General features: G+C 38.3%; 2 protein-coding genes and 1 long non-coding RNA gene across 3 annotated transcripts; 1 reads left to right on the forward strand and 2 right to left on the reverse strand.

The window, feature by feature from the left end:
• The first annotated feature begins 7,637 nt into the window (after positions 1–7,637).
• On the forward strand, positions 7,638–8,252 carry LOC113278462. The gene is made up of 2 exons (XR_003325528.1): positions 7,638–7,721; positions 7,923–8,252. It is a non-coding gene; the product is annotated as an uncharacterized LOC113278462 (long non-coding RNA).
• Positions 8,253–14,349: 6,097 nt separating this feature from the next.
• On the reverse strand, positions 14,350–15,051 carry LOC113280572. The gene has a single exon (XM_026529183.1). It carries the CDS (start codon positions 15,049–15,051, stop codon positions 14,350–14,352), a length of 702 nt encoding a protein of 233 aa, XP_026384968.1.
• Positions 15,052–15,286: 235 nt separating this feature from the next.
• On the reverse strand, positions 15,287–17,449 carry LOC113280574. Its single transcript, XM_026529184.1, has 4 exons — positions 17,372–17,449; positions 17,128–17,278; positions 16,419–17,007; positions 15,287–16,346 (listed from the first exon to the last, which is right to left on the reverse strand). Exons 1-4 carry the CDS (start codon positions 17,447–17,449, stop codon positions 15,287–15,289), a joined length of 1,878 nt encoding a protein of 625 aa, XP_026384969.1.
• Positions 17,450–21,275: the final 3,826 nt, after the last annotated feature.

The following is a 21,275-nucleotide window of genomic DNA, read 5'->3' on the forward strand; positions in this document are numbered from 1 at the left end:
CCCACTTTAAAGGAACCCTATTACTTGGGAACCAAGTATGTAAACTCTATAAATAGAGTCCTAACCTTTGTATTTTACACACTAATATCTAGCACTATGGTGCTAGCTATCCCTTCCCTATCCCTCAAATGTAGGGAAGGGATGGCACTTGAAAGGCAATCTTGCTATGGTGCCCTCTCATCCCTTCCCTACACGAAACGCGTACTCAGTACCCGTATGAATAGTGCCAAACGGGTACTCAGTACGCGTATTTTTTTTTTCGTTTTTTTCATGGGAAAATATTTATCTAGTTAAAAAAATATTTTAGAATAAAAACAAAATATATCAAATAGGTAAAAAAAACGAGTTTTAATAAAAAAAGGAATGAAAAAGGGAAGTTTTAAGGTAAAAGTTTAAAAACCAGAAAAAAAAATACGAGTACTCGTAACTCGTAAAGTGAAAAAGTAAACGGGTACTGAGTACCCGTGTGATTTCCCTTCCCTACAAGGCTGATCAGATCTGATCATCCTTGTAGGGAAACATGTGACCATCCCTTCCCTACACTAGATTTAGGAGACCACAATAGATGTTTTTTTTGAGTTTTGAGGGATGGAGAGGGATATGGAAGGGATATCCTCCTCCATAGTGCTAGCTCTAATGAATAGAATTTCTCTCTCTTGTCTTCCCATCTATTTTATGTCTCCTTCTATATTTTCTATTCTACAAAAAGAGCAAATTCAATTTTTGTTTTAGCTATTATAGTAGTTTGATCCCCTACCTCCCCCATGAGAGGATGCCTGAGAATCATGGACCATTTGAGTAAAATTAACTCTCATTAGCTATTGCTGAGAAAATCATTTCAATGCACTAGGAGCCGAATGAGAAGAAACTCGCACGCCAGGTTCTGTGGTAGCTGGTAAAGATGGAATCGAGTAAAAACCTAACATGGACTATAACCCTAAAAGAACCAAATTCCGTAAACAACACAAAGAGGAAGAATGATTAGAATATTTTACCGACGCAATCATATTAGTTTCGCCAGATATGCTCTTCAAAGCATTAGCCGTGGAGGAAAATTTTGGATACGTTACACGTCTGGAGACAAGAATGTGTAGGAAAACTCTTTATTCCTTGTTATTCATTGATAAAAAAGAGATGGCTATATAAAGCCTTACAATAGCTAAGAAATAGGATCAGAACTACCACGTCTAGCCTAGTGGCGTTACTGGTAACATAACAAAAAGAATAAATCAAACAACTAAACCCCTGAACAATAGGAGTTACTGCTAAGACTCGACTAACCACTAACTTATTTGATTGACTATTTCAACATTTCCTCCCTTAAACTGAAAATTGGATTTCAGTTTAGAGCAGATGCAGAGCACATTCCGAGTAGACCTCTTAGCCTAACAAAAACATTCAACTTCAATGGCTTTGTTATAATGTCTGCAATTTGATCTTGACTAGGAAAGTAAACCATTTTGATAACTCCATCTTTTATGAGATCACGAAGAAAATGAAACCGAACATCTATGTGCTTGCTACGACCATGAAGAACTGGATTCCTTGAGAGAGCAATAGAAGAACTGCTATCACAGAGAATAGTTGTACATCACCACTCTGTGACTGATGAAGATATTCCATAATCCTTCTTAACCATATTGCCTGAGTTACGGCTGATGCAGCTGCAACAAACTCAGCTTCAGTTGTAGAGAGTGTTACAATAGCTTGCTTCTTTAATAGCCAAGACACAACACCAGAACTTAACATGAAGGCATAACCTGATGTACTTTTGCGATCATCCAAATCACCACCATAATCACTGTCAGTATAGCTCTCAAGACACAAATCTCCTTCCCTTCTATATAGGATACCATAATCATGAGGTCCTTTCAAGTATCGTAATACTCTCTTAGCTGCAGCAAAATGAAGTTTTGTAGGGAAATCCAGGAATCTACTGAGTCTACTTACCAAAAACATAATATCAGGCCGTGTAGCCGTCAAATACATAAGACTCCCGATTAGCTTCTTATACTGAAAACTATCCACCCTTGTTCCCTTCTCATCTTTAATGAGCTGAAAGCCAGGAACAATTGGATTATGAACTGCATTGCAAGCAGTCATTCCAAACTTCTTCAATATTTCTTATGTGTACTTCTTTTGACAGATGAAAGTACCTTCAGATTTCTGCATCACTTTTATACCAAGAAAGTATTTCATCTTTCCAAGGTCTGTCATATCAAACTCTTGCATCATAGAGTCCTTAAACTTATCAAACAACTTATCATCATTACCAGTAAATATGAGATCATCAACATAGATACATACAATGAGAATTTTACCTTCATCTCCAACTTGGACGAAGAGTGTGTGTTCATAAGGACATCTTTGAAAGCCTTCAGCGGCAAGATAAGACTCTATGCGACTGTACCAAGCTCGGGGAGCTTGTTTCAGTCCATATAAAGCCTTTTTCAACCGGTAAACTTTATCTTATTTTCCTTCTACCATGTATCCAGGTGGTTATGCGACAAAAACTTCTTCATTAAGCTCACCATGAAGAAATGCAGACTTAATATCAAGCTGAAATACTTCCCATTCTTTTTGTGCAGCAAGAGAAATCACCATACGAAATGTTTCCAACCGAGCCACAGGTGCAAACACTTCAGTGTAGTCTACTCCATATTCTTGAGTGTACCCCTTTGCAAACAAACGAGCCTTAAGCTTTTCAACTTCACCATGTTCATTCAGTTTTGTTTTGTAGACCCATTTTACTCCCACCTTCTTTGCACCAGTCGGTAAATCTGTTAACTCCCAAGTGTTATTTCTCTCGATAGCAGCAATTTCAGCATCCATTGCAGTTCTCCATGATGCGCTTTTTACAGCATCTTCAAAGTACACCGGATTTGTTGAGATAACCATCATTGCAAAGAAAACTGCATCATCATCTTGTTCTTCCTCAGAAAGCCCCTCTCCACTGATGTAATCTCTCATCCATGCTGGTTGTCTTCTTTCTCTTGCTTGAATAACTGGTGATGGAGAGCTCTCACTAGAACTTGAGATATTACTTCTTGGTGTGTCAGCTTCAGCCTGGTCTGTGACAACAACAGTTTGATCTACTTCTTCAGTTGGCACACTCGCATCTGTTGTAGCCTCACCTGTTGCAACAGTTGAGTCATCATCTTCCCATTCTAAATCAATAAGAGCAGCTTTCTCATGTTCCTTATCCCAATGCCACCTTTCATCTTCTTCAAAAACAACATCACGACTTACTATGATCTTTTGCGAAACAGGTTCATACAATCGATATGCGTTTGACTCTTCACTGACTCCAAGTAAAATACACTTGATGCTTTTGTCATCTAATTTGATGCGTCTGCTGTCAGGTATGTGAGCATGAGAGATGCATCCAAATACGCGAAAGTGGTAAACTGATGGCTTAATTGCCACTCCAGGTTTCTTCTGGAGTTTTGTTCTTTACAACCAATGTTGGACTTCTATTCATGACGTGAATTTCCCAATTTACAGCTTCCGCCCAAAAAGTTTTAGGAATATGCTTCTCAACGAGCAAACTGCGAACCATATTCATGATGGTTCGATTCTTCCTCTCGGCAACTCCGTTTTGCTGTGGAGTATATGAAGCTGTCAGCTGCCTTTGTACGCCATTGTCGCTGCAAAAGTTGTTAAATTCACTTAGGGTGAATTCCCCTCCACGATCAGTACGAAGAACTTTGATAAACATGTCGTTCTCTTTTTCAACACGACTCTTAAACAATTTAAATGTATTAAAAGCCTCTGATTTTTGCACAAGAAAGTAAATCCATGTTTTTCGACTAAAATAATCAGTGAAAGTGAGTATGTACCTCTTTCCAATATTGGATATAGGCTTGATAGGGCCACATATGTCAGCATGTACGAGTTGAAGAACTTGAGTAGCTCTCCATGTAGTCCCCTTTGGAAAAGGAAGTCTGTGTTGCTTTCCAAGTAAACAAACTTCACATACTTTTGACATGACTCCAAGTGAGGGTAATCCACTTACCATTCCATTTTGTTGAAAAAGTCTCAGTCCTTTGCCATTCAAGTGACCATATCGTCGATGCCATAATTGAGCCACATCTTTACCAACTGAAAAACACATCTCATCCTTCTTCTTTAAACTTGCAAAGAGTTTGAACATTCTATTTGAAGATATTGTATCTGTAATTAGACCCCTTCAACCATGGTATAGTGTGCACTTTCCTTGTTCTATAACAATCTTCAAACCCTTATCAGCTAGCTGCCCAATGCTCAACAGATTGTTTGTCAAATATGGAACATAGAACACACTAGTGATGGTCTGAGTTATGTCATTCACCATCATCACAACATTTCCTTTTCCCATCACTTTCATCTTTGAGTTGTCGCCTAGCTTCACCGTTTCTCCGAAACCTTCATCAAGGGTTGAAAACATCTCCTTTTTGCCACTCATATGGTTGCTGCAGCCCGAATCAAGATACCACATGCATACTTCATCTTGACTTGTCTTCCTTTCATCTGTACAGGACATCAACAATATTTCTTCTTCTGCTTCTACATGGTGTGCCTTCTCTTCTGGTTTCTTTGGACATTCATACTGAAAATTCCCAAGTTTATGACAACCAAAATATTCGATTGTCGACTTGTCATAGTTATGTCTGACACTGCCTCTGCCTCGTCCTCGAAAGCTACCACGTTCCCTTCCTCTCGAAGATTCTCCATATGTCACCTTCAATGCTTGCTCCTCGTCAACATGTACAGTCATTCGCTGCTCATGAACTAATAAGTTGCTTTGCAGCTCATCAATTGAGAGAGTATTGAGATCCTTTGACTCTTCAATTGAGCAAACTACATAGGCAAAATTGGGGGTCATCGATCTTAATATCTTCTCAACAACATCTTCATCGCTTACCTTGCCCTTGTGCTGCCTCATTTTGTTGACAATGGTTAAGGTGCGCGAAAAATATCCATTCACAGACTCTCCTGCCTTCATCTGTAGCACCTCAAAATCCTTTTTGAGAGCTTGCAGTTGTGCACGTTGTACCCGATCGGTTCCTTGATACTTCTTCTTCATGGAAGCCCAAATACTTTTGGCTGATCCAGTATCGAGAATAGTCTGTAGGACAGTTCGATCGATAGCCTGAAAGAGATAATTCTTTGCTTTCAAATCTTTCAGTTTTGCATCATTGTACTCCTTTGTTTGAGCTTCTGTAGCTTTCACTCCTGGTGCAACAGTTGGGATTCCATCTTCTACAATACCCCGATACTCCTTTGATCTAATAAAATTCTCCATCAACATGGACCAATGATCATAAAACCCATCAAATTTTGGAATTGATGGTTGAACAAAAGTACTTTCTTTCGCCATTCTTCACTCAAACAAAAGATACTGCTTCTCACACTCTGAAAGGAAAAACTCACACTGTTTTTCTGACGGACCAGCTCTAGCCGGCTCGTGATACCAAATCTGGAGACAAGAATGTGTAGGAAAACTCTGTATTCCTTGTTATTCATTGATAAAAAAGAGATGGCTATATAAAGCCTTACAATAGCTAAGAAATAGGATCAGAACTACCACGTCTAGCCTAGTGGCGTTACTGGTAACATAACAGAAAGAATAAATCAAACAACTAAACCCCTGAACAGTAGGAGTTACTGCTAAGACTCGACTAACCACTAACTTATTTGATTGACTATTTCAACAACACGTATATTCAGAGTTAGCCAGACTATGTTGGGCCTGGGACAGGGCCACAAAATCTGAACAAGCTTTACCCGATAACTATCTCATGATTCTTAACTTTGTTGGAAACCATTCCCAGATAGGTTTTGCTCACTTTTATGTACAAAAATCGGGTGTTTAATTTAGTCAACAATCAAAATTAGTGTCCTAGATAATCATCCAAACAACTGCGGTGACAATGGAAGAAGTTAAAAAAAAAGGGAATTTTAACAAACTGCCACACTTGCAAATCCCGATTCAAGAAACTGCCACCGTTTTTTTCAGAGTTTATTTAATGCCACAACCGTTAGCACTAACACCTTGGACCCACATGATTGGTCAATTTTTTTTGACTTTGTCAGGATTATTTACACGTGTCTTATATGGACGGATCAAGATGTCGTGCACGAGATTATTACACGTAGCACAGGCTAAATGACTACTTTATCCTTTGTGGGATTGAAAACAGTTTGTATCGTTTCATTTTTCTTCTAGGGTTTGAGTCAGTTTTCAGCGGGATTTCGCTTAGGTTTAGTGTCTGAGTAAAGGGTTTTAGTAAAGATCGAGATTCAGAACAAGAAGGGGAAGGACAAGCAGCAGATATGGTATGATTGCAAACCCTAATTTCGTTTTTCTGGGTTGAATTAGGGGTCGAGAAGAAGGGATCCATTTCTTCCCCAATTCTTTCTCCTCTTACGCATGTCTCTCTGCTGCTGTTATAGATCGATGAAGGAGGCAGATGGGGTTGTTACAGGATTGAGTTTGAGAACAACACAACATGTTAGACATGGGGCTTGGATTAAAACACGGTTTTGAGTTCAAAAAGATAATTGAATCTGATTCTGCTGTTGAAGAAATGGAACTGAGATTCCAAGTTTACAAGGAATTGGAGAGATTGGTTATGTTGGCAGCAACAGATCATGTGTGAGAACACGGCAAAGCTTGAGTTGGCATCTGAATTTGATGAGAATATGGAGAAGATGAGTCTGCTGTTGATGAATTGGCAGAATTAGGTTATGTGAAGCTCAAGGGTTCGAACTGAGTGAAAATTGGATGGATGGAGGATGAGAAATAATGGGTTTTGGCTTGGGATTGAACTGAAACAAGAGATAATGATGAACTCAGATGAAGATTTTGCTATACATGGAAGAGGGATGGAGTATGTGCTGGTGAAGGGTGGTTGTCTTATTGAGCAGCAGGAACCGTTAGATGCATGTGTTAGGAATTATGGGATTTGAATGAGCTAATGTGTTTATGAATTGTTGGCTGGGTGAACTGATGCTGTTGGTATGAACTGGTGAATGGTTTCGAGCTGAGTTTGTGTGGTGATGTTGGTAGAATGGATGCAACAGTACTGCAATGGAGTGTTGGTCTTGGCTTGTGTTGTCTGCTATTCAAATGGGTTTGTCTCGGACTGGGGTTTTGTTTGTGTTGCTGAGGGGATGAATCTGGAATTCAAGAAGAGCATGTTTCAGATGATGGCAGTTAATGGAAGGCTTGAGACTGAAATAGTGCAGGTGGTACAAGTTGATACTGCATTTGGGAGACAATGTTGCTGCTGCTTCAGCCATTCTGATGCTGTGAGCTGTAAGCTGAAGGGTTTGGCGACTACTGGCGAAGCAAGGGAAGAAAGCTGGTGAAATGTTGTTTCTCCTTGAGTTCAAGAATGCAGGAGGTGGAAGCTGATGTTGGTTGTTGATGCAAAGAAAGCTAATGCAAGAGCAGAATAAGTGATGCTGGTGAAGAAGGGTACCAAGTGGTTGGTTCTGACAAATGCAATCCTAGTCAGAACATGTGTAATATAGTATATCCCAATTGATAGTTCATTTTGATAGTACCCGGAGGTTGTTGCTTCATTTTTATTGTTTAATTCATAAATTGTGTCATGTTGTTGAGTGAAACTGATTTGTGTTATCTATGATACAGGAAAGTGGAACTGAGAAGCCAATAGTAGCATTCATTGCCGGTCTTACAGCTCCACTCGGTCGTCGTATGGGTCATGCTGGAGGTATGCCTGTTAGCTATAGATGAATTTCACTAAAAACGATAAGCTTTAACATAATCATGCATTTTTCGAGTTTGCATTATACGACTCTGATTCTGAGCATATCATGTATCGTGTTTCATTTGTTTTTGCATCTTACTTAAGCTGTGAGGTTTCTCTGTTATTTGCCTTGTCATCCTAATTTTGTTGTTGTTGCAAATGCAGCTATTGTGTCAGGAGGAAAGGGTACTGCCCAGGACAAAATCAAGACCCTGAGGGCAGCTGGGGTTACCGTGGTCGAGTCTCCAGCTAAGATTGGTGTTGCCATGCTAGAATGTTTCAAGCAGCGAGGCCTCTTGAAGGATTAGGTTCTGCACCCAATCTCTTTTTTCTTGTTACTACGGGGTGTACGGATTTCACAGAATTCTGGAAGCAGTTTTTGTTTTCTGAATTTGCTTTGTCAATAATTGGAGTTGGTTTTGTAAACACACCTAGCGACAGTCCTTCAATTGCAAGCCTGTTCTGGAGGAAATTATACCATTTTTCATTTTTAGTTTGTTTCTCTTAGATTGATCCCACGTGTATTCCGACCGTTAGCAAATCTTGCACGTTTTTCTCACGTGCACCGAGTCGCGAGTTAACTCACTACTCTATAGCCGGTTAACTCAATCCCAGTTAACTGATTAACTCAATCCCTGTTAACTGATTCAGGGGTTTCTATGTAATTTTGTACGGGTTATTTAATGCCACGTATGCACTAACAGAGACTAATAGCCGTTAACCGTTATCTCAAAAAAACGGGATGAAAAAAGTCAAGAGTATGGCATTTAATAAACTGAAAAAACGGTGGCATTTTCAGAAACTGCATATTGGAAGTGTGGCACTTTATTAAAATCCCAAAAAAAAAATGTTAAATTGCATTGGAACAAAGATTTTCCAAGTACATGTATAGCTACTGTTCAATTAAGATTTGATAATTACATGCACTTGATGATCGCGGCAAATACTGTTATTAGCTCTAGAATATGCCACGAAGACCATGATAATTACATGCACTTGATAATTACATCCATAATGACTCAACGTTTTATTATCATCACCTAACGCCGCACCTGAACTCAGTACTAGTCGAATAATCGGAAGTGCTTCATGTTCACGAATCTTGGCTCTCAGACATCCTACTGTGTCACTTGGCTCCATCTCAAGCTTAAACTTTCTCTTCGTCAGTTCAACTTTTCTAAGCAATCCAATCATAGTCCTCAACTATAAAGAAGCTACTCCCTCGGTTCTTTTTTAATAGGTTGGTTTTGTTTTTAGAGAAAATTAAGAAAATTAAGATAACTAATCATTGAAAGTGGTCTTTATGACACTTGTCAATAAAAGAAGTGAAGTGAAATGGTCCCAATGACACTTATCAGCAAAATAAAAATAGTGAAATGGTCCACATGACACTTGCCATCAAAAGAAGTTAAAAAAAAGTGGTCCCAGAAAACTAAAATAACATTTGACTTTCTCAATTGGGAAACCAACCTATTTTTTTGAAACATTTATTTTAGGAAACCAGCCTATTAAAAACGAACGGAGGGAGTATATCATTCTTGTCATCTTCATCATCAATATCACTGTCCCGAGTTTTGTTTCCAGGATCAATAATCTGCAGCAGAAGTGTAGTTCCTTGGATAATGTTATAAAAGCCTGTATCTCGCTTGTCCATCAAGCCACGACCATTGCAATCGTATAGTTTTTATCTGAAGATTGATATTCCCAAGTATTTCCGGATCTTTTTCTTGATTTCGAATATAGTATCAAAATACCATAATTCAAGTTTGAATGACTTCCCATCTGTAAGTCTGATGCGCACATCCATCTCTTTTTCGGCTGTTGCAATCTTTACAGTGCAGCTTGTTGCTCGTTTGTCTTACGCTCTTGCAATCTTCTCGCCCGAAAGCAAGTAGTTTCCTATAATCTTTTTTCTTATTTTTCCCTCAGATTAGGACACCGAAAGCAAGTAGTTTCCTATAATCTTTTTTCTTATTTTTCCTGTTTTATCCTTTGACAAAAGGGTCATTGGAGATAAAAGGGTAAGTAACTATACTAATTTATACTGCTAAATATTAAAGCAACAGGGTTTATTTGGAGTTCTTTTACTAGAATATCTCCAGATAGAGAAAAACTAAAAACTCTTGTTTTCTACATCCAATTCTAAGTGGGCCGAAAAACATGACTTAAGTCCGGTGCGAAAAATGGAGGAAAAAAAAGAACCCTGATTTGGGGCTTACAAGAAAATTTGGAGGCATACAGCCCTATGATGCCATCCAATGACAGTTTATAAGGGGTGGCCTAATGAAGCTTAAGTTATTATAATACCCGTGCATAGTTTAATTTACATTAATACCCTTCCACTTAATTAAATTCTAATCCTATAACTCTCCCACTAATTAACCCATCTCCCTAATTAACTACCCACCCACTAATTAACTGTTACCTATTAATTAACCTCCTAATTAACCCACTAACAACCGTTACTTAAACCCAAAAAAAATAAAATTAAAAATTTTAAAACCAAAACCCTTCTCTCTCCCTCTTCTTCTCCAAAAACTAAAAAAAAATTCCGAAAATTTCTTGTTCGTTTAAGTTATAGATTTAACATATCAATGACACCTCGTGTTAAGCGATGCCCTAGAAATACGTTGCCGAATCCTGGTGTTGCTTCTGTAGCATCTCAATTTAGGGTTTTTGGAAAAGATGGAGATGAAGAGGATAGTGGATCGATTGGTGTTGGAGAGGGAGAAATAGAGGCTGATTCTTTAAAATTGCACATAGAAAGGTATTTCCCACAAACCCATTGCTTGTTTTTGCTTATTTCGTTGATTTATGACATGTAATCAATGATTCGTCTCGGTTTTGTTAGTTTCAGAGTAGTGTTCGGCTGAAAACCCACAGCCGAACTTATTTTTTTTTTACATAGACCAAGAACAGTTCGGCTTAAAACTTAGTATATTTTGAATATCGTATGAGCCGAACCTAGTGGATCGACTCATAAGTTTTTGTTTGATAATTAGCCGAACTTGAATTTCATAACCCATCTATTACTGTTGGTACATTGTTTGGCTCATTGTGATAAATATATAATGTGCCGAACCTTTCTCTGACCATGTTCGGCTCATATTGATAAATATCGTATGTGCCGAATTTTACATTGTGTATGGCCAAAAGCTTCCTGTAAACTTGTCCACTTATACGTGAGTTATGATATTTATTTAATTTGGAAAACTAATTAAGGTTTGTAATTTGTGTTAGCACCCATCCGGGAAAATTCAAAGAGAAGCTCAAAAGGAGAACAATGGAAGTGACTCCTTCTAACTGAAAAACTCCCAAACCTCGAGGTGGTGGCACAAAGAACTTACATGCAGGCAAAAGGGGAATTGATACGACTTGCTCTTTGCCTGTAGAACAAGAGGATGACAATGATGAAGATGTTGGTGAGGAAGGTCAAGAAGAAGAAGAACTAGAACAAGAACAAGAGAAAGTTGTTACATCAAGGGAGACATGTAAGCACATTCCTCACCCGGATAATGTGATACGTCCTCGCAGGGATGGTTTGCCCCATGGTATCCCTGAAGATGGTGGAAGAGTGTTGATTGGCTACAAGGAGTCATGGGCGAAGAAAATTTACGACACTCCGGATCACAGGGATGCAGTCCGCGTACTTAGACACCAAAGCACCGCACATTGGGATATTTTTAAAGAGGCTCCTGAGGTGGTGGATTTAGTACAAGGCTCAGGTTTATGGCCTGCTATTTTCTATGCACAAGAGGAATTTGATGTAGTTACAAACTCAGCCTTTTGTGAGAGATTTTGTCCTGAGACTTACACATTTCATCTCCCCTTTGGAGAGATGAGAATCACTCCAGATGATGCACAGAAGATTAGTGGTCTTAGAACCATGGGAAAAATGTTTATTCAGCGGTTTATGAAATGACTTGGGATGAGTTGTATGTACTTGTTGAGGAAACTCTTGGTTGGCCAAAAGACAAAACAGAATTGGAGTTTGCCTGCGCTGCTAAAGAGGTGAAGTTTGTGGATTCTAGCACAAAGAAGTTGAAGAAAATCAAGTTCACTGCTTTGAAAAAGTGTTCTGGAGACACAAATGAGAAAATTTCATAGGGGGAGTTGGTTATGGACGAGGTCACAGCTATGCGCACTGCTACCGCGTATTTGTTGTATACTTTAGGAAGTGTTATATTTCCCGATAACAGTGGGAACAAGGTTAATGCTCAATACCTTCAATTGTTAAAGGACTTGAAAAGCTTCCAGAAGTACTCTTGGGGAACCGCGGACCTTTCTTTCCTATTGGAGCAACTTGGAACTGCGTCTAGGTTAACAAGTAGAAACATTGGAGGTTATTTCACAATGCTTCAAGTAAGTTTACACATTGTAGTTCCATTTTCAAGAAAAAACTCGGCTTTCAATTTTGGTTTATTTTACACCGAACCTGCTTTCCTTTGGTTCGGCTGTTTCTATTTCAATATCCTGAGCCGAACTTGTAAGGGTTTAGCTTTAAACCTTGTTTTGTACATAAGCCGAACTTTCTTCTGTTTCCCCAAGTTGACAACCTCCATGATCCAATTCTACTGATCCTAATAATTAATTTTTGTGTTTTGTTTTCAATATTGTTGGTGTAGGTATGGATATATGACCATTTCCCGAATTTGAAGTTAGTCAAGGAAGATGACAAATGGGTAGACACATTCCCTACCTCGGCCAAATGGAGTTTCAAGGAAAATAAAAAGAGGAATAAAAAGGAAATCTTGATAACTTTGAGAGAAAACTTAGACTCTTTGACTGCTGAACAAGTTGTATTTCAACCATACAAAAAGGATGAAGAAGATTATGATGTTGTTGAGGATGAAGATATGTCGTTGGGTATGTACTATGGGCCATTGTTTTATCCCGAAGGCTTTATAGTGTTTGATCCCCGTCGAGTACTCCGTCAATATGGATTTATCCAAACGATTCCGGTGCTAGAGGAATCAAAGTTCAAGTTGTTTCCCAAGGGTTCTAAGGGAACAAAGAGTACGGAAAGTTCATGGAATGCCGAATATGATCCCGATCCTACCATTGATTATTGGGATAAATTGGAAGATAACAAATTAAGTTGGGTTGGCTTAGAAGATTTGCGTGACGATCCTTGTGAAGTTGACCCGGCTTATATAGATTGGTATAACCAAATTTCACATCCCTTAATCATTAATAGGGAAATTCAAGCTTTGGTAGATGGTAAGAGGGGAAAGCGAACACAAAAGGAAATGGAGCCGAAGACGAGGAAGAACACAAAGGGCATGGTTGAATATGTTTCGAAGTCTTACCGAACTATGGTATATTGAGTGCATACTTTTAAACTTGTTTTCAATATTTTTGTCTATTGTTGCTTATATATTTTAACTAAATTTTATCAGATGGTTGGGGGTAATGACGTGTTGAAGGCTATGAAGAAGAAAATTGATTGCAATGTGGATATGGCGGTGGAAGAGCAAGAATATATGTACAACCGTTGGGTTGGAGTAATCAACAAAGGTGAAAGTGCGAGTGGAAGTGGTGCTAGAAAAGGTCATGGTGGTGGAAGACGCGGTGGTGCTCAATAGATGATTATATTCAAATTGAAGTACACTACGTTTTTATGGTTTGGTTTTTAAGTAATGTTTGATTTTAGCACATTTTTATTTAGTTGAAGAAAACAATGTTATGTGTTTGGTTTTCGGTACAATGTTTTGATGTTTAACTACAATGTTATGCTTTTATGTTTAAGTGAAATGCTATGCTTTTTGTCTAATGTTGTTTTTATGTTTAAGTTACAGTATAAAGTTCGGCATACAAAAATGTAATACTTATTAGCCGAACCTCTTACAATTTTCTAAGTAAAAATCTCGGCTTATAAGTGTTTAACGCGTATAATCCGAACCTTACACTGTAACATTCAACTGCTCTCTTGTTGTTAAGTTCGGCACGAACTTCCATCTTAGTTTAGAGCCGAACCAAATTGCTTGCACTCGATAATTACCAAAGGAATCCTGTTCGGCTAAAATGGAGATTTTATAAAGAGCCGAACTATTTGCCAAGTATTAGAAAACTCTAGAATCTCGTAAATTACTATACTAACCTTAAGTTGATATAAAAGCAAAAAATGCTTTTTTGGGTCAAAGCATAAGGAACATCAACAGAACCTTTTCGGTTCCTCTCCTCTTCTTCTCCTCTTCAAATCATACTTCATCGCCAAAATATTTGTTTTGAAATTACAAGGATCAGATCAAATATAATTCTGCGAGTTAGTCGAACCATACACTAAAAGTTCTCTTTCTTCAAATATTTGCACCAACAAACAAGTCAAAAAACCACAAAATATATTCATTTCATAAAATGCGCTTTAGGATACATTATATAGCATTCAATATCTAATATCAACCTAGGCATCCAATGAAATCAAAATGAAAAACATCTTACAACATATTCTTCGTCATGTATTAGATTAACTACTAGGGTGATCCTAACCTTACAAAATCTTCGACGTCATCTTCAAAAACATCTTCTTCATCATCATCAAAAACATCTTCTTCATCCTTATCATCCATTAGACAAAAAACAGGCCAAAAGGCTAAAGGGAACAAGGGAGAGGTGGATGCAAACTTCTCCAAAGCTCCATTTCCGTAGCGTAATTTTCACACCAATCCATCGAGTAATTTTCTTTAAAAACAGGCCAAAAGGCTAAAGGGAACAAGGGAGGTATTGGGAAACCGGGTCTAAGCTTAAGACCGATATAATGGCAGCCTTGAACAAATGAAATAACAAGTCTTCTACCTTTCACACTCTCATTGCAAGGTTTTGTTGGCGGCGCGTAGGTGTAACAACTTCCGGCCCTCGCAAAAGAATGAACAACACAATTGAAGGTCTTCGCGATTAAAAACCCACATATCGGCATTTGCATCCAATGATCTCTTGTGATCACGGCATCCCCATGTAAACGCCGTTCAAAACTAATGAACTCGTGTGCGACCCCGTGGTCTCCGCCACCTCGCATCATTGACTTGTAGAAGTCCCTGTTTCGGCGTAGTGTTTGTAACAATCTTTGCCGAATATAATTTACTTCGTCCCCTTGGGCAACCGGATGGTTCTCATCCTTAAAAGGCCCTAGTTGTTCCGCAGTGACATGGAAACCACAATTGCCATCCCCTTCGACATCGTCCATGGATATAATAAACTCATGAATGGCTTCGGGTAGGTTATCCAAGTAGTTTCGGTAAATCATGTTAGAAGGTCTTAAACACTTCCCCAAACTATCTCTTTTGGGACCTTTCATTCTACCTTCCGCATATATGGTTTTCTTCTCCTTTTGCTTGGGCACCAGAGTCGTCTTTGTTTTTCGATTTGTTGAGATGGAAACATCTTACCCTTAAGCTTGACGTCTACTTCCAATGGGGGAGGACATAGAGGACCACTATTCTTAACTTCTTTGTTACTTGTTTGACCTTTATCCTTGCTCGGTCGACCACGTTTCTTTGATAGCATCACTTCATCCATCTTGTTTAACATCTCTATTGCCTTTTTCTCTTCTTCGTACTTTGCATCATGGTACTCGACCCGCATGGATCCCTTGTGGTAGGTGTGGGTTTTTTGATAGTAAGACCATACGCTCTTTCTCTCTGCTCTTTTCGGTTTTCTTTCGTGGGTGGCCTACCTTTTTGTGGCCCCTTTTCCGGTTCGAATATACCTTGTTGGGTGTTAGGATAGAGGATTGGCATCATATTGTCCCATAAGATTTGTTTTTGAGGTCGCAACATCCCACGATACATTTCGGCCAACCTTTTTCCATAAGGGGTGTCCCAAATCTCTACATCATCGTCCTCGTCGGGCATATGATCATTACTCAATTGTTTCCAATGAGGATCAATATCCTCAAAAGGTATAAGACAATCCTTGTACCGAAGTAGTTCATGCCGACACGGAAGTCCCATGCTTTCCCTCATTTTACAAACACACTCTTCTTGGGAGTTAGCATCCATTTTCTCCATCAACTCCACTTCCTTCATTATAAGTTCAATGCACAAATGAGAGACCCTATGGGTTAATACCTGGAGCCACTTATCATCCGGGAATTCATCATGCTTCATCATTAGACTTTTTTCGAATAACGTTCCAATTCTTATAACGTCACGCATGAAATAGTCTTCCATTGCGTCAAACACCGTGAAGAACGTGTCCACGCACCCAAATAGATTCCTATTCAAACGATAGTGAACCGACTCTATCATACTTGTAGCTTGGTTGTCGAAGTGCTTGTGGTGGTTTTTAAATGCACTAACAAATCTATGTGCGTTGGTACCCAAGAATTGCTTGCGTAAATATATAATGATTTCCGGGTATTTGACGCCCCAATTCGCAATGAGCTTTGCAACATTTTCTTCATACACTTCTTCGGTGATGGACCAAGTCAAAGCTTCCCAATCATTGTGGAAACATGCACACATCCTTTCATTATCCTCATATGCTTTCCTGAATTCTTTCTTCTTCACTTCTCGTTCTCCATCCCGTAATGTAACAATCTTCTCTAGCTCTTTCAACTTGAGCGGTTGGATTATCCCTTGGAATTTCTTCCTAACATTATTCCATACATGAAAGGTACAAAGAAAGTTTTACGCGTCCGGAAATACCTTCCTTATAGCAAACATCAATGCCGCCTCTTGGTCGGTTACCATGACTTTTGGTAGAGCATCCTCCCGGAAGATTAACTTCACTTGTTCCAAGGCCCATACATAGCTTTCTTTCAACTCATCATGCAAAAAACAAAAAACAACGGTGAAAGGTGACTTGGTTGACGTATGACCAACAACGTTCATCAAGGGTATCTCATACTTATTGGTCTTGTAAGTGAAATCCAATATGAGAACTTGTGGGAAGCATAACGCCAACTTTACGCATTCCGGATGGGCAATAAAAAAGTGCGTCACATGGCCAAATTCATCCAATTTCTTTTGGCAAGCATAGTTCTTCTTTCGCGCCAACCACAATAATTGTTGCATCACCAACCTACCTTGTAAATCCTTCCTTCTCAAAGTACTTCTCGCGTTATAGATTTGTTGCAACGTAGTCTTGTTATTCTTATCATCCGCCTTCAACTTGCTAAGAATTTTAGAGGGTGCCATACGTGCTCGTGTCATTTTATCTACCTCTGCATATTCATGAGCTTTTAGTCTTCCGGCTCTATAATGTCCATGAAGATCCTTTGGACGTGGGTGGTTATGACGGCAATCCATATCTTCATTCATTTTGAAAAAAATTTCATTTATGTTCCACTTTAAGACGATCTTGAAAGGACAATTTATCTTCCTTGTTTTAGTCTTATATTTTCTCCGGGTCTTCCCAACATATGGCTTACCTTTTTTCTTCTTGCTTACTTTCTTCCCACCCCTCTCACAAACCATCTCAACCCGCTCCTTTTTGCTTTGTCTACCTTTAACTAGGACGCAATTGAATTTCCAAGCATGTTCCTCAACCCATTTAACAACTTCTTCTTTGGTTTTCCACGTCTACATATACACAAGTACAAAACTTAAGTTTTATTAATGATTTTGCATACAACAAACTTGAAAATTAATAAAAACATAAACTATGTTACCTACCAAGTCAGTTTGGAAGTGATCTTTAGTATCTTCATGAATAACATCAACAGGCGGTGGTTGATCCTCCATAGTTTCCATTTCAGGAACAATCTACAACAATATCGCACAGGTTTTGGGTCAGGTTCGGCTAATACCAGTGCTCTATGAAAGCCGATCTCAAAGTTCGGCTACTTCGTGTTCGATTTACGAAGCCGAACCTATTCTCAAACATGGATTAGGCATATTGGGCATTAATATTATAATCCTAAATTAATACTAAACTAATATTAAAAAATAACTCAGTAATCTTTAAAAAGAAAATTATGATCCTAAATCAACATTAAACTAACTAATCAGATTAACATTAATTTAACACTAATCTCATAAGGGTATTTTGGCATATATGAAAATAGGTTGGATAAGGGATAGCCTAGAAATACTATTTCCAATCCCCTTTTTGTCTTATTATGTATGCCTCCAAATTTTCTTGTATGCCCCAAAATAGTGTCAAAAAAAAAAAAATAGAAAATTGAATGCTTATAATGCATTTTTTTAGAACCATTTTTCGGGGACCATGGTTCTAATTTTAATTGACATTGAGAAGTAAAGTGAAGACGCCCCTTATTCAAATATCCATGCTAATACCAAAATTATCCTTCCTAATTAAGTTTGTGTGATGATTAGATAAGTTTGGCTACCTGTTCTTCAGATCTTGTAGCCGAACTTGTTTGACTTAGCCAAAATCAAGTTATAAAATTTCACATTTTCAGAAAATTTTGGCCAATTCAAGCTACAAAAAGCTAAATTTGAAGTATGCTCGACTTATTTGAAGTTTCAGATTCAAAAATTTAAAGAATAAATGAGTTTTTCCAACTCTTATATTCTCCTCATCCTTCTCTCAATAATATCAGCTAATGTAGTTTGGCTAATGTTCATGAAAGCACAGGTAGACGAACTTAGTTTTAATGGAGCTTTCTACTTTCAGAGGAAAGTTCAATTAGGAGAAAAAATTTGCGATGTAACCGACCTAAATATATAGAGAATCCGGTTAGGAGAATTTTTTTTTTGCGACGTAACCGAACTCAATACATAGGATTTCGAAGAAAAGTTCGGTTAGGAAATTAAAAGTTCAGTTAGGAAATTAAAGGTTCGGTTATGATTTTTTTGGGAAACAGCCAAACTTTTCTTTAGGTTCTTCATTTCCAGCAAGTTCGGATAGTTTCCTAACCGAACTTACTACTACAACTTCCATTTTCAACCTATTTAGATGATGAAAGTAGTAGGCTAGTAGCACTAAAAAGCTTCTTTCTATTTAGCACCCGTTTTTTCTGTTCTTCGAAGCATTTGTATAGCATAGATAGCACATTTGTTGATTAGGGGAGTTATGTTTCTTTTCTTTTTTGAACTGGGGGAGTTATGTTTTGGAAGAGGCACTAGCTAGTTTAAGCTCAAAAAATCAGTGTCTCAATACCAATGTTGGGCATGGAGAAGAATATAGATATCCAATCTGGTTTTGTTAATGTCAGCCATGTAAAAATCCCTAGAAATGGAACTTCAATTTCTGGCGGGAAAAAAAAAGAACCTTATTATTGGGGCTTTGAGGGGGTAGGACTTCGGGGGCTTGAAAGACTATGTGGAGACTAAGCGGTATAGGGGGAGATCAGATTTATGTAAAAGTTCAAAAACGTCCTCAATCATTTTCACTTATGAAACTTCTACCCTTCCATTAACTGATTAATTTAATCAAAAAAAAATCATTAAATGAAAAAAACTGAAAATCAAAATCATTAAAAGAAAAAAAACTGAAAATCAAAATCATTAAAAGCAAAAAAAAACCGCCTCTCTCTTTTCCTTATGTTTATTCTTCCCTTACTCCCCCCTTTCTCTTTTCATTCTACTTCATCTATCATTCTTCGTTTGAAACGATTAATCTTCGATTCAAAAAAATTAAGTTGTCGATTAAACTCATTATATAAAAGCATGAAAGTAAAGAAAAAATTAGGTCATTCTTTGTCGAATCAACCTCCTATTGAAGCAGAGAAACCAACTTCAACTAATGAAGTGGTAAGTGAAGATGAAGAAGAATTGAATAAAGGAGATGGACCAGCCTCCCAGACTCCTGAGATGACAACAATAAGATATGAATCGAAATACCCACTCTTTAGTTAAGCTTTTTATCGATCTTTCATTAAGTTTCGAAGATTTTAGGTCTGAAAAAACAGTCTCTGTTTATGGCTGGGAATTCTTTGTTTCCCAGCCGTAAATAAGTATCACGGTTAGTATATGTTTGTTTCCAAGACGTTTATATGTATCACGGTTGGGATATCTAAGAACTCCCAGCCGTTTATATTTTCACGGTTGGGAAATCTAAGAACTCCCAGCCGCAATTTAGTCGATGCGTACGAGATAGAATAATCCCATCCGCAACAACTTAATCACGGCTGGGACTTTCCTAGCCGTATATATCACTGTGTTCGAATTCATGTTTCAGCGGTAGTGGTTACGTCTAGGTTTTCCTATCTGTAATATGAGTAAGCAATGAGAAAAGAAAACTTCCCATCCGTTATTTTTTTTACGGCTTGGTCGATAAATCAAAATCCCATCTGTTATTCTTGTTGCGGCTAGGAATTTTCACTTTTCCTAGACGTTTTTCGATTACGTCTTGGTCGTTTGATAATTAACCCATCCGTAAATGTATTTTCGTCTGGAAATTTGCATACGTCCTAGCCGTTTTTATGATGTTGGTTGGGTTTTGTCAAGATTTTCCAGCCGTTGTGACTTATCTTCTTTTGCATTCTTGTCTGATTTGTCTTTGAACAGAAACGAAAAGAGAAAGAAAAGATCAATAGAAGTAACACCTTCTAGTGAGCCCACTCCGCAACCTCGTCACGGAGAACCATTGGGTGCAAACGCAAGGAATACAAGTGAAGTTGGAGTAAGTGAATTTGTGCTTGCTGTTAGTGGAGGAAATGAAGGTGGAGTTTCAGGAGGAAATGATGGTCTTGCTGTTACTGGAAGAAATGAAGGTGAAGTTGTTGTAGGAAATCAAGGTGAAGTTGTTTTAGGAAATCAAGGTGTAGATGTTTTTGTTATAGGAAATCAAGGTGTAGATATTGTTGTTGCTGTTACTGAAGTTGCCACTTCTAGTGCTGCTCTTGATCAAGGTTTAGTTGTTACTGAAGTTGGTAGTTCTAGTGGTGTTGCTCTTGATAAAAGTAAAGCAGTGGTTGAGGAGGACAAGAAGGATGGAAAGAATAAGTATCCACCAAATAATAATGCAAGAGACATCATTGATGCTATGGAGTTTTTACCTAAAAAGAAGAATGGGAGACCTTGGGGTCTGCCAAGAGATCGTTCCGTCTTGACTGGTTACGAGTCATCATGGAATGCTATTATCTGCCGAAAAGGTAATAAATCAAACTTAATATATGTTGTTTTCATTTTATTATGGATATTCAACCGTAACAACCAAAATTTTATATTATTTGTAGTTTCCCGATAAAGTGGTTCCTTAACTAAAGCACCAACAACCAAGGTTTTGGTTGTTGGAGGGTGAGCATCCTGAGCATCCAGATGTGGTATCTTTGGTAAAAGCTTCGGGGTTATGTTTCGGAATCGAGGCGCTGCATAAGTCATATGATGTTGTGACAGTTTGTAATTTTAGAGAAAGATTCTGGCCCACGACTTTCCAACTCCCATTCGGAGAGATGACATGACTTCAGATTATGCAAAGGAAATCACCGGTCTTTCTTTGGAAGGAAAGGTTGTGTATGAGGATTGCAACAATACTCTACCTTATGATGAGCTTTATGTCTTGGCTAACCACTGTCTTGGATAGAGCAAAGATCAAGCGGAAGAAGAGTTTGAGATTGGCGGCAAAAAAGGAGGCCGTGCTGGAACAAGTGCTCGAGGTGGATCAAGTGAT

This window comes from Papaver somniferum, chromosome 5, assembly GCF_003573695.1.
Source record: "Papaver somniferum cultivar HN1 chromosome 5, ASM357369v1, whole genome shotgun sequence".
NCBI classification, from domain to species: domain Eukaryota; kingdom Viridiplantae; phylum Streptophyta; class Magnoliopsida; order Ranunculales; family Papaveraceae; genus Papaver; species Papaver somniferum.

Bases quoted from the DNA above. Each gene is read 5' to 3' on its own strand.
- LOC113280572 (XM_026529183.1), bottom strand. From the start codon at position 15,051: ATGAAAGGTCCCAAAAGAGATAGTTTGGGGAAGTGTTTAAGACCTTCT.
- LOC113280574 (XM_026529184.1), bottom strand. From the start codon at position 17,449: ATGGAAACTATGGAGGATCAACCACCGCCTGTTGATGTTATTCATGAA. The intron at 17,279-17,371 runs GTAGGTAACATA...GTGTATATGTAG, and splicing joins ATCACTTCCAAACTGACTTG to ACGTGGAAAACCAAAGAAGA. The intron at 16,347-16,418 runs GTTTGCTATAAG...GAATAATGTTAG, and splicing joins GACCAAGAGGCGGCATTGAT to GAAGAAATTCCAAGGGATAA.